General features: G+C 42.7%; 1 protein-coding gene across 6 annotated transcripts in view; it reads right to left on the bottom strand.

Annotated features, from left to right (window-relative positions):
• The window catches only part of NFIA (nuclear factor I A), a 406,685-nt gene that overhangs the window by 131,420 nt on the left and 261,195 nt on the right, over positions 1 to 14,070 (bottom strand). For all 6 annotated transcript variants that reach the window (XM_053576702.1, XM_053576703.1, XM_053576704.1 and 3 more), the window contains exon 4: positions 11,451 to 11,525. In XM_053576702.1, the coding sequence (XP_053432677.1) occupies positions 11,451 to 11,525 (75 nt within the window). The remainder of the gene's footprint in view (positions 1 to 11,450; positions 11,526 to 14,070) is intronic.

The following is a 14,070-nucleotide window of genomic DNA, read 5'->3' as shown; positions in this document are numbered from 1 at the left end:
CCAGTCTGTGGCTAGTGGCACTATCCTCTGAGAGGCCACATTCCATGGCATTAAACAAACAATTATGGAACACTTTCAGCACGCCGGGTGTGACTGCAGATGCGATGCACACAAACCTCCCCTGTGTGGCTCACGTGCTAGAGATTAATCATCATCCCCGTTTCTTCCTCCAAAGTGCACGGCCACTGAAGAACATGGAATGATGGGGATAGCTACACTCCTTGCCCCCGAAACTATCAGGGTTTACCACTAAATTTCCAATGTATAAAATATATATACATAGGTATATATATATTTTATTTATTTATTTATTTTTTTTTTGGTAGAGACAGACTCTCACTTTATCACCCTTGGCAGAGCACCGCGGTGTCACAGTTCACAGCAACCTCCAGCTCCTGGGCCTATGCGATTCTCTTGCCTCAGCCTCCCGAGTAGCTGGGACTAAAGGCGCCCGCCATGACGCCCGGCTATTTTTTTGTTGCAGTTTGGCCAGGGCTGGGTTTGAACTCGCCACCCTCAGTATATGGGGCCGGTGCCCTACTCACTGATCTACAGGCACTGCCCAAAATATTTTATAAGTATGAAAAAGAATGATATATATTTTTCTTCAGATGACACGATCTAAAACACTCACTGAGACTTCCGGAACTTGGACTTTAAGGCGGGGAGTTGTGGGGGGAGGTGACCACCAATGGCACACAGTCCTGTGGACCAGCACAAGTTAGCGTTGTTCTGCATTCTAGTGGCAAGGACTTTGTAAGGAAGTCCACGACACTGGCACAAAAGGACTGAACATGGGAAAAAGACTTGTTCTTCTTTCTATCAAAGGCACAGTTGTAAAACGCACAATGCTATGAAAACTCAAGCAAATCTGGAATCATCGTTAAGAGGGAATTAACTTGGAAAGTAATTTATGGCGAGAAAATTCACCCCTTTGTTCTCTCCTTTTACCGTAATATGCTTCCTGAATGCTGCCTATGAGAAAGGGCTTTTAGAAAGGAAAAAAAAAAAAATAAGTATAGTAAAATTAACTCATTTTATCAATTTGTGCTCTCTGCCAGAGTTTCCTGACTGTGGCTATGAGGGGCTGTAAAACTGATGAATTCGCATGGAAAAAGAAACGAGTGTAAGTAATTTGTGTAAGAGGTAACACGGACATAGGCTGCTATAATTCAGACGCCCTGCAGATAGCAGACAACTGCAGCGTGAGCAGTTATGGGTTAGAAAAATGACCACGCTATAGTCAGTCTGACTTGAATGGAAATCAATCATCAAGGTGCTTTCTCTGCAGCGCCTACGCCACGGTCTTCAGTAACTCCCTTGGCAAGCAGATTTCTGGTCTGTAAACCCTGGGCTGATCTTTTTTCTGCCTTTCCTAAAAGGTCTGACCAAATGCAGGCTAGAAGGACGGTTTTCCAAACAGGAAGATGAAAGAAAGGTACTGAACTAAAACGAGGGTTTTCCTCTATGTGAAAGTGAACTTGGCTGCTATGGAAAGATTTAGGCAATGCTAAACCTGGTCCTAGGTGCCAAAAGCCAGCAGCCTGTGTTCAACCCCGTGAAAGGCGTCTGCTAACACAGAGTCCCCTGTTTACACGTCCCCGTTCTCGCGGATACAAGTAAAGGGATGTGTGTGTTTGTGGTGGCAGAAGGGGTACAGGGAGATGAATACAGGAATTTGTGTTTCTAAAAAAATGTTTCTACTTTGTTGTAAGAGGAACAATTCACTGACATGCCTTCCCTGCCCCACTCTGAATCTTGAAGATGCTGTATCTTTGACAGACAATTATTGTGAGTGTAATTTGTAGATTAAATATATCCAGGTACTTTTACTGCCATGGAACAGGCTCAGTCTCAGATCTAAGAACTGTCTTCCCTTAATTTCTGTATTCGTCCTGCACACGGCAGGGGATGCTTCCTGTATTACATGTGCAACAAATGTTTACTGAGCTAAAACTATACGAGCTTGTTAATGAAGAACAGCTAAGAGCTAACATTAGCTACTATTGGCATTTATTACGTGCCAGGCGTCGTGCGAGGGCCTGTGACGAGTTATCTCATCTAACGTTGCGTGGAGTGTGTGTTACTCTCATCCACAAAGGAGAAAATACCGGTGAGTGTGTAACAATCCAGATCACACAGCTAAATAAAGTGACACATCAGCAGTTTCAATGTACCTATTTCCTAGATTCTCTGCCCAAAGAAATGTGTAAAACATGCCTTTCTGGTCCCCCATCTTTCTGTTGTCATCAGTTACCACACAGAAGACCTTAACAAGATTTAAACAGAATCCCAGTATCGACCCCCCACTTATGGGTCATACCTTCGTCCTCCTCACTGCTGTTTTGCTGGCCTGTCACCCACGGGCTGCAGGGGCCCAGACGTGGTCTAACGGAGCAGCCGGCGGAGGGGCCGCAGGCTGACTGCTCTCCTGCATTAGCGGCTTCTGCCTTTGGGACTGAAATTGATTTTCTGCATTTTAGAGTATCATCGTGTCTTAGCCTTGAATTGAGGTCAAATGTGGTACCCGTTTAGTATCTGATCCAGCCTCAGCCAAGGGATTAAGTCTTCCCTCACAGGGGATGGATCTGATGGCCTACGAGGTCTTTTCACCACAATGATCTATAAACCAGGGAAGGGCTTCTAAACAAAAGCCCCACAACCAAGAGTGGGCTGGGACCACCTGACCATTAGTATTAGGAAACGAAACCGATCGACAGAGTCCCCTCTCAACCACGAATCCCGCTGTCTACGAAAACAACAGTTTTCAGTATTTTCATAAAGCAATGTTTGGTTTTTTCCTCTTCTATCTAATGACAAATTCTGGGGTCAACATGTGCTCATGTTAGCCACAAACTAGGTTCGTTCAGTTCTAGCATTTGACTTAATGTAGCTTTGCTGAGTGTGGACTCCACAAATCTCACCCTGGACAGGCCGATAGGGTGTCCTATCTAATCAGCAGGAGTGAGCAGGACGATAGATTCCAACCAAAACTCACTGTATCTGTGCCTCTTGGGGGATAATACAGTATTTCCATCCAGAGTTTGAAAATCACAAAAATGCCCTTTAATTCTTCAGTGTTACCTGTTGGATATAAATAGATGCTGCTAAAAAACTGAGGGTTATGAGTTCATAAAGAAAGTGCTACTAAAAATCCCACCGTCAGTCGTGACCTCCAGCACGCTACTGTTATTGGTAAGAAATTTTTGTTCATAATATGAGTGAAAGCAAAGTTTTAAAATACTTAGAATGAAGTACTACTTTTTAAAAGCCTGTTACAAATAACCCAGGTAGGGCTAGCCAGTTAAAAAGTTGCTAATATAGGCTTGGTGCCCATACTCATTAGTTAGGGTGCCAGCCATATATACCGAGGCAGGCGGGTTTGAGCCCAGCCTAGGTCTGCTAAACAACAATGACAACTGCAACAAAAAAATAGCCAGCATGGTGGCAGGTGCCTGTAGTCCCAGCTACTTGGGAGGCTGAGGCAAGAGAATCGCTTAAGCCCAAGAGTTCGAGATTGCTGTGAGCTGTGATACCACGGCACTCTACCCAGGGAGACACAGTGAGACTCTGTCTCCAAAAAAAAAAAAAAGTTGCTAATATGTCAGTGTTAGATTGAGAATTTTATAGGATCCTGTTATCCATTAGATATCCTAGAAGCGCAATTTCCAGAGTAATGTAGAAATGGGCTGTGGCTGTTTGGAATAAGAATTTTCTGGCTTCCGAAAGCAGAGCAGTGAAGTCTAATATTGGTATTCTCTTATCTTCAGAATTATTGACTCTGAAGGGGTCACTGGAATGGTTCTTCTAATAAAGTATTAGGACCCGGATTCTACAATTGGTACTTTTCCATTTAGACAAACACACCTGCATTTTTAGTAAATCTGGTGAGAGGGGTCACCTTCGGGGTGCTATGAGCACGTGGTGAAGGGTTAGGCCTGTGGCTGTCTGGTAATAATCGTGGCAGTCCATTGTTGAGCATCTCCTAGACGCCAGACACTGGACACCCCCTCACTGACCCTCATGACACTCCCGACAGGTACAGTCCCTTTTCAGTGCTCAGACTTGGCATCAGCACACAGTCAGGATTTAACAACTATTTATTTGTGGAGTGAATAAATGATTGTAACCTATAAGGAGAACATAGCTCAGAGGATTAAATGTTGCCCAAAGTCACAGAGTTAATAACTGGCACAGCCTGACCACCCCACCTGCAACTCACCCTCCTGTGCTGTCTTCCAATGCCACGCTCCATCCTGAACACAGGTCGTACCCGTGACACCCAGAAAGCATGATCAATGAGGTCTCAGAGGTGTCCAGAAATAAATGAGCCTACAGAGACATGACAACCAAGCAGCTTGTATACAGCAAGGTGTTCCATGCTGTACCTCTCCCCAGGCCACAGCCTTACCTAAGTGTTCACAGCCGGGTAAATTTAGCAAGCTTCAGCTGAGAAGGGGAAGCAAAAGGACCCCAGACCCACGATGAGAACTCAAACTGCCAGGCCTAAGTGGGGAAGCTGTAGGAGTGTGAATGTAACAGAAAGGACGGGGCCTCCAGGCACAGCATCCGCTGAAGGACCCCCTAGGCTGTAAGCTCATCCCCACTGCAGTTCTAACTTCAGTGGCTCAGGGGTCCACACAGCTGCTGGCACACATCAAACACGGGTGTGCGCACGTTTTCCTCTGTCAGGCTGAGTCAGCCAAGAGTGGGGACACCTCTCACCGTACGGGGTTTATTCTCTACCGGGTGAGGAGGGCAGGACAGGAGAAATCACGTTCTGCCAGCTGCCCTGGAAGCTGGATTCAGAAGTGTGGTCAGACGGAAATTCCTACAACTGCCAGTCCATTCCATTTGCTGCCAGCCTTACTGTCCAAATAGTCACCCAAATATGTCAAGAAAATTAAAATAAAAAAATTATACAACAAAATATGCTTCTGAACTAATTCAATTTCAACACTTATTTTGAAAATTTATTGAGTTATAGTATAGGAAACACACCAAAATAAGCTGGCCAGACTAATACTTTTCTTCCTCAGAGGACGGCACTATTTATTATTTTATCTTTCAATGAGAGACTGATTAAAACTAGAAAATGAAACATTCTGTAATGCCATAATGAATTCAAAATAAGGTGGCTTAGACAGGCAAAATGAAAAATATTTAGGGCCAGTCAGCATTTTCTCTTCTGTAACTTAACAGATTTTCTTTTAAAAATTGTATTTTGGAGATGGACATTATGGTATTTTTAAAAGGGCAACCACTCTGTTTTCTGTTCCCAACCCTACTCTCACTCTAGAAGAGGTGCCATGACTTCTGTGGATCTAAAATGTGCGACGTTCATTTTAAAATTACTAGTACAGCCTGCTATTGACCATCTAATTATGCTGAGTTCCATTTATAAACATAGCTAACCACCAAGTTTATGGAGACTTTTTGTGCTGCTTTAATAGGATATTGATCGAGAGCACAGTTTGAGTAGACTGCCATTGAATTGTGTAATGGCAAACAAAGGCAAGGTCACTGCAACTGTCCATGCTAGGGCTGCGGCCTGTTTTTTATTACAATCTTTTTGTTCTTCCTTTCATGCTCAAGCCCGAGTGGCTTCTTCCGAAAGAAGATCTTGCATAACCATCTATTTTGTAAATTAATTTCTATGCAATGGGAATAGTTATTGTGTTACTTAGAGGAGAAAATAGCAGGCTACTTGTCCAGAAAAGAAAGTTTTAAATCTGTCCCACTTTAATAAAGAACTAAAGTACTGCAAATATTTAAATGGCACCTGAAGGGATGGGAGGTCTGGAAAGTCTTATCCCATTGTATTTTCAAATGTAGGCTTGTTTCTACCAGAGTTCCATTTTCTTACTGTACCTTGTGGCTGTGTTGATTCTGATTTAGTAGTTTAATCGTGTCAGCTTAGAATATTTGCCAGCATTTCCTACTAAAATCGCTGACCTGAAAACCCCAGTGTGTGGATGTGGGTTCCGGAGACACGCCAAGGTCCCAGGGACCTAACGAAGTTTAAGAAAATGAACTGCAGTTTGGACGCTATGATGACCCCTGTGTGGGAACGCAGGAAGAGTGCACGTTTCTAAGGCAGAAAGCAGCCGCTAGGGTGCCACCTCATGCCAGGCTGAGCACATGCCTGCTCCATTCACTCCCACTCTCCATTGACAAACAACTTGGGATCCTGCAGTCGACCCAGCGACCGAGCTTTGTGGCAGAGCCAGCACAATTCAGCTGCTGGGTTTTAATAGATTCTGCAGCAGTGCAACAGGAACCAAGACTCAGTCTGGGTAACTGAGAGTGGTTTTCACACCCAAGGACTCTAAGGCTGACCACAGTGTACTGAGAATCCTGGCTTTTCCAAATTCCAGGGCTGTGAAGTCATCCCTAGCCACGAAGTTTACTTAACCCTTGCAGCCGACTTGGGTGTTCAAACCACTGTGGGGAAACTGGAGCCCACCAGGCCAGAGTCACAATGGACTGTGTGTATTTGCGGTTTTCCTCTTTCCCAGCGAAGTATTTAAGGTTTCGAAGTCACTCCACCAACTTCAAGTAAAAGAGAGTCAGCACTTTAGAAGGGAATGGGCGGAAGCAGTGGATTTTTTTTTTAGGACAATTTTCTGGGTTCATACCAGAAGTGATATTTGACAGCCTCGGAACACTTACTTTGAAGGAAAACACTGAAGCACAATAAACAAAAGAGTGGGTGCTGACCGAGAGCTATCTCAGCAGCACCGCCCAGCAGCCAGCAGAGTGGGCGCTCTCTGCAGCAGCTTCAGGGGAACTGGATCAATCTGAAAATGCCTCTACAAGGCTTTGTTTGAAAACGCAGCATCATGTAAGAGCCCTTCCAACAGATGGTTCTCGTCTCCTTCCTCATCCTATTATGCTAAAACAACTCAAAGAGATTCTGAACTGCACTGCTAGCTCTGAGAAGGCCCCTCCCCCAAAGCAGAGAGCACTTCTCTCCTCTCCTCTCCGGCACAGCATCTAGCGGTCTGGACTCTCCCCCTGCTCCCCCAGAACAAGGTAATAAATAAGAACTGCTTTCAGATGGTCGTACCACACGGGGGAAGAAGTAGCAAGAGAACAAATATAGATTTATGTTTATGCTGTAGTACTTTCTGTGCTGCAGAAACAGAACTCTCCTTTTTTTTGCCTTTCATGGACTTTACATGATGATGCAAAAAAATTCAAGGGTGATGGGCAGGAGACAAGAGGCGAGGGGAGTTCACGGGACAACTGTAGTTTCAGCCAGCGGGGGTCCCCCACCTAGTAGCTCTGTGTATCTGATCAGTGTCACTTCATGTCAAGCAGCCTTGCTGGGTGATCCCTGAACCTCTGGATTTCTGAGGCTACGCCAGTGGCTTTCTCCGAGTTTCTCATGCCACGGCCACCTCGGTAGTAACACCCCCACAAACAGCACACTTAGCACATGGTCGTTCCACGAATCCTCACGCGGAAACACGGAAACAGCACCACCCTCCTCTACTACATTGAAAAGGAGGAAAACTCAAAACAGAAACTAACTGGAAACCTGGGGAAAGGAAATATTTATATTAATAAATTTTAAAAACGGAATACCAAAGATCCAGAAAGACAGAGAAATGTCAACTAAGGTCACCATTAGTAATCACAGTGACCTTTCCAGGCATAATCAGAGGTAGATGGGGTAGGGGAGAGAGGTAAAAACAATGGAAGAGATTCTAAGACAGGGGTGTCCAACTTCTTTCTTCTCTGTTGTATGTCGGAAGAGTAAGAGTTGTCTTGGGCCACACACAAACACTAACAAAAGCTAATTAGCAAAAAAAGGTGTATGGGCTGCAGGCTGGACACCCCTGTATCTAAGACACCGAAGATAATAAAACACATACCCAGGAGGAAGGCAAAACAGTGGAGAGAAGAAAAAGATCCTTGGGGTAGGGTACAGGAATAAACAGGTGGGGTGCAAGGGATTTTTAGGGCAGTGAAACTATCCTGCATGATACTGTGGTGTCAGACACATGTCATTATGCGTCTGTCAAACCTCACAGAATATACGGTACCAAGAGTGAACGCTGAAGTCACCTACGGACGTCAGTCAATAAGTATGCCTCAACATTGGCTCATGAATCTGTAAAAATGTGCCACCCTCACAAAAGATGTCAACAGTACGGGAAACTGTTCTGGGGGGACAGAGGTAGAAGGGACATCTTTACTTTGAGTTAGCCTACAACTATAAACCTAAATTCTAGTTGGAAAAAAATCTAGTAATTTAAAACAAAATCATACCTGGAAACCAATCCAGGAAAAAAAATTGTTTTATTTGCTTTGGTTTACAAGAAGATAGTTTAAACCGTTTTTTAGTGCTCAAATTAGTACGTTATGAATTTATCAAATCAACAAGAACTATTATTCAATAAAAGCACACATCGTGTATCCTGTTTGGCTCTATAAGGCACTTGTGGGGAGGTCAGGACAAAGGTGCGTGTGCAGCTAGCTGAGCGCAGCAAAGGGAAAGGAGCAGGCTGTTGTACCCTCCTGGAGCATCATGGCACCCCTTCCCCTGTAGAAAGAGACACTGACACCAACCTGGGGAGGACTGAATGAGATGACATTTCCAAAGTGCCCAGCACAGTGCCCGGTACACAGTATAAGCTTGAGGAATGCTAGCTTCTATGATTTTTCATATTAGGATTATATCAGACTCCTAACAGGGTGTGCATGTTTAATCAACCTATATGACCATTAGCTTATTTTTACTTCAAGGATACAGAATGTACCCCACTCCCCCATCTGTAGAAGTGCCACGGCAGCTCTGAAATGGAAGCTTAGTTCTTCCAACACAGGGATACGAGGAAGAGGGCGGGACTGGACGGAATGGTCAAGGATGTCAACTCCGTCATGTGTCTTGAGGATCAAGTACTTCAGAAAGGGCTGCGGGTGAGGGAATGAGCTGGGGTATCCCTATCCCAGCAGCCACGGCAATCTTGTGAAACGTACCCTGACAAACCTAAAGATCTTCAAGAAAGAAAGGGTCTCTGGATTACAGTCCACCAGCTTGGCCTGAAGCCATGGTTTAGCTGACACAGCTTGGACCCACTCGTGCCAAACACTTTCTGTCAGCAGCAGGCCGTGAGTGAGTGAGTCCCAGAGCGATTACACAGCAGTGCGCAGGATCAAAAAGCATTCGAGCCTGGCTGTGCAGCCCCCTAGACCAGGACAGGAGGCGAATGTAGGTCCCTCTGCAAATTCCACCCCGTCCAGCCACCCCCTCTGACAGTCGGGAAGGCAGGTTTGGAATTCACCTGGTGAACATGCTGTCTTAGACTGAATGGAAGGCTAATCAAGCTTGGGACTGATGGGACCGAGGCCTTAAAGGAAAACTCAAGAGGTGGGAGAAGGATGAGATGCTCGGCCTGGGCCTTCCCTGCAACCCCAGGCTGGGACGTGGAGGATGACCCATGCACCACACACCCAGGGGAACCTGCTCTAGCTCCATCCTGGGCGTTAAAGGGTTTCCTTTTCACCCTTACAGACGCATACTAGTAGGGTAGGGGTCAAGGACAGCTCGTTTTCACATGTCCCTGGACTATCCCCGCTTTGGTTTGCAACTGTTTTAAGGCTACATTTAGATGCCCATAGGGGTTCAATGAATGCATTTCCCTGCGAGGCTACTATTGACAGGAATACTTTAATATATACTCTCTATATGACAAGGATTAATACGGTTACAAATAGTAGAATACTTATCATTTTTAAAAGTCTTAAAAAGTAACAACAGATATATGCACGCATTGTTCTTGTCTATGGCAAATAACTGGCTAACCAGCTGTGCTCTAGGCAGTGTGCAGCGCACCTCCAAAGCCACTAGGCTCCACTGGCCCAATGGCCCTTCAAGCCCACTTCAGTCAGATGGCAGCAGCTTCACAACCTGCTGCTCCTAATGCTCACTCCTTGGGGTGCTAAGCTGCTCGGCATGCAGCTGGGCCTCCGTGAGCCCTAGAATTCGAACACCCACCATACTCTTCCCACTCTTTTCCCTGTCTAAGCTCATATTATGCATTTCTTTGAATTTATTTATTTATTTATTTATTTATTTTTTTGAGACAGAGTCTCACTATGTCACCCTTGGTAGAATGCTGTGGAGTCACACGGCTCACAGCAACCTCAAACTCTTGGGCTTAGGCGATTCTCTTGCCTCAGCCGCCCAAGTAGCTGGGTTTACAGGTGCCCGCCACGCCCTGCTATTTTTTGTTGTTGCATTTGTCATTTTTGTTGTCGATTCTAGCTGGTCCTGGCTGGATTCAAATCCTCTAGCCTTGGTATATGTGGCCGACCGGTACCCTACCCACTGAGCTATGGGTGCTGCCAGATTTCTTTGAATTTTTTTGGGCTAGTTTAAGAGTATAGATTCTAGCATTACGGAGACTTAGCTTAATCATTTACCCACTACTTGACTTTGGATAAATAAACAGGTCCTCAATCATCTAACTCATCTGTAAAATTGGAGGTAATTTCTAAATAAGAAAATAAGAAAACTAAAATAGGAAGAGACAGAATCCAGGCCTGTGAAATCAGGTGGCCTTGCCTCCCTTGACCTGGCATCTTGTCATGAGAGGGCCTGCCTTACTTATCCATCCTGTAGGCCTGTGACACAGTGAATGGGGTCTATGAACTTGAAATGGGATTATTTATTCTTACTCTGCCTCATTCTATAAAGGGCTTGATGTTGCCTGAAATTAAATTTAACAACGTACATTTTACCTATAAGTGGGTATTCTGAAGTAAGCGGAAGGATAAAAAATAAAATTTTCATATTTGGTATTTATTTTTCCTTCTTTTTATTGGGACCTAGAATATCATTGTCATTGTAGGTATGATTTTAAATAAAAATAAGAAGATGTTAGGGAAGTTGTGTGTGTGTGTGTGTTGTGTGTTAGAGGGAGGGTGCAAATCACACACCTTGTCCTTGGGCTGCTGTCCTGTGTCACAGCAAAGGCACAATCAATGGATCTTTGATCAGCAAACAGGGTGGTGACAGGTACCCTTCGTTCGCTGCTGTTGGTGATTATTGACAAGCTGGTAATGATCATCCTGTGCTATGTCACTCACACTGAGGCCATTAGCATCATTTAAAGGTTAAAAACAAATTCTTTTAAAAGGCAGAATTTCTTAGAAGTCAGGAAAGCCTCAGATTTTTTTTTAACCCAGTTCACACTATATATTAGGGAAAACTGGATCCTGGAATCAGGATTTTGGTCCTTCCCTTACGCCTCACATTAAAATAATATTTAACCTTTCCTGATTTAAATTTTTGGCAGCCAAACCGTGAGTCAAAATTCTCCCAATAAACAAACAAAAAGGGGATCCTGAAAGCTTTTTATGTCTCGAGGAGTATGAGGCAGAAAGTAAGCACAAACCCAAGGCAGATCTGTAGCAAATGACAGCAGAATTATACTTACTCTGTGACACTCTCACTAGCTCAGTCACACTGAAAACACCTGATGTGACAAAACTGTCCTGGAAGCCCAAATGTCCTGGGGAAACAAAAACAAAAGAAAACAAAGTGTCATACATAGAAGAACATTTGACAACAGAACTCTAAATATTAGTTTCGTTATGATTAAAAAGTGTGACTCCTCATCTCACTCTGTGCTCCGCTCCGGGCTTACGTAGGAGGACACAGTCATTTAGCTATGGAGAGAGTTTTCTGGTTAGAATCTGGAGGTTGTGGAAAGCTATGACAACACCTACTAGCTGATTTTTGAAAAGGTTAAAAAAAATCCAACAGGAAAGCTGAAACAAAAGACAATTAAAAATAAATGGTTACCTTGGGTGACCTCTGAGACCTTAACCTTTGGATGAAAACAGCATACCCAAGAATCAGCCAGAAGAGCTAAATTCCATAATAGTTTTTAAGTATTATTCTTTAAAAAAAAATCTGATCTGGATTAGTTATCCATTTATTTAACTCAAATAAGATTTAAAGATAGAGCGGCACCTGTGGCTCAAAGGAGTAGGGTGCCTGCCCCTTATACTGGAGGTGGTAGGTTCAAACCCAGCCCCAGCCAAAAAGTGCAAAAAAGAAAAAAAAAAAAAAAAAAAGATTTAAAGATGTTCCCTTCATTTCTAAAGGCACCACAGGGTCAATTTTTAAAAAGCTGGAATACAGAAAAGCAAGCCCCAAACCCATAAAACATGAAAAAAATTCTCTTGAGCACAAATAAAAATCGAGCTTTTTTTTATACATACAAAAGTTTTTTTTTATTGGTTAATTTTTTTTGAAGAAGGATAAATTAATCAGTGGTTCAAAAATTCTTTAATTTTTGAACTCTATGCCTCATTTCAGCTAGATATAACTAATTTTCCTTAAGATATTTGATATTACATCTATTACCAAACACTCATTTAATTTTATGATATACTTAGAAACCTAAAACTTGACAAATGGCTGGAAATTCATACTCTATGGGTATGTAGTTTCCCTCTCTGCCTCTAAAAACTTTCTGATTCTGTGAGTTCCACAGAGGCAGATTCTAGTTGAGAGACCTACCTCATGTCAGCTTAATCTTTGCTGGCTTTAAAGTTTTAGGGGAGAGGAAGTTGTTGGCTGAAGGGATTTTTGAAATAACTATTCTTTGTCATAAAAAAAAACCTTTAAGAAATACAATATAAGAAAGTAGGCCAATCTTAATACACATATTACAATCTATAAATAAAATATATGTTTTTGCTGAAAGCTAGTTTTGATACACTATTAAGGGGAAGTAAGTTTCGCTGAGGTACAGAATATCTATTAAATGTCATGTACATAAACCCATGTAAAACATTACCATGTTTGGGGGACTATAAATAGACCTACAAATTATTCGCCTTCTTTTGTTTACACTGGATTTTTTTCATAAGAAAGATTTTTACTGAGATTTAAAAGAAATTTTTTCAGTTGACGTTTATATGAAATACAATCTATAGTATTTTAGATAAAACAGTTCTAAGTTTTGAAATGCAGAATTATTGTCAACTGCTTTTTGAAATAAAATGTAAAATTTTCAACTTAAATATACTTAATAAATTTCATTATTTATAAAAGTAGATCTTCCATTGGATACTGCAAACCCATGACTACATATCCACCGAAAAGAAAAAAGTCATTTTACCATAAAGACATTTGCACTTGAATGCAACAGAACAATTCACAATCCCAAAGACGTCAGAACAACCCAAGTGCCCGTTGACCAGTGAATGGACTAATAAACTGTGGCACATGTACACTGTGGAATACTATTCAGCCACAAAAAGAAGGGAAGATTGTGCACCTTTCATAACCTGGAAGGAACTGCAGGACATTCTCCAAGTTAGGAGGGAGTTAAGAAACACAGCAATGAAAAATCAAGCATCGCATATACTTGGTATTAAGTCCAAACCAGTAAATTAACAACTACAGGCTACAGGAGAGAAAAACTCAATTAAATTCAAGAAGGGGATTGAGTTCCCATCGTAAGGGCACAAGGTAAGGGTATACCGCACACTTCCTGGGTAAAGGACACAACTTCAACTCGTACTTTACCTTATAAACACAAATAGTGTAACCTAACTGTATGTACCCTCATAGTAACCTGAAATTAGAAAAAAGAAAAATTTCACCTTTCAAAAATGAAAAAAATTTCACCACCCACACCCAGGCATTTACTTGGTTTTTATAAGTGCCTAAGGTGCTATTTTCTTGGATTAAGAAAACTGAAAAGTAAAAAAATTAATAAATGAAATAAAAATTCGCTAATGAGGTCTTGGCAAAACAAACCGTGACATTTTTTTTCTTATTGGGACACAGTAAACATCACATTTATCCCACAGATCATAACAAAGGAAATCCAACCACAACGTACGTTAAGGGTGACTTGAAACGCTCAGAACAATAACAAGGAAATCCAGCTGAGGAGGAAAATCTGGGTGGCTCTCCAGCTCGCGCCCTCTCTGTCTTTATAACTTCACTTGCGAGCTGACACTTGTTTCACTTCCAATCTTTGAAATTCCTTATTTTGAGGATGAACTGACCTGAATTTCTGTTCAGTGAAGGCAGGA

The sequence above is a fragment of the Nycticebus coucang genome, chromosome 22 (genome assembly GCF_027406575.1).
Source record: "Nycticebus coucang isolate mNycCou1 chromosome 22, mNycCou1.pri, whole genome shotgun sequence".
Classification (NCBI taxonomy): Eukaryota; Metazoa; Chordata; class Mammalia; order Primates; family Lorisidae; genus Nycticebus; species Nycticebus coucang.
The sequence above is the reverse complement of the archived record's forward strand: the minus strand, read 5'-3'. Positions and strand labels throughout refer to the sequence as shown.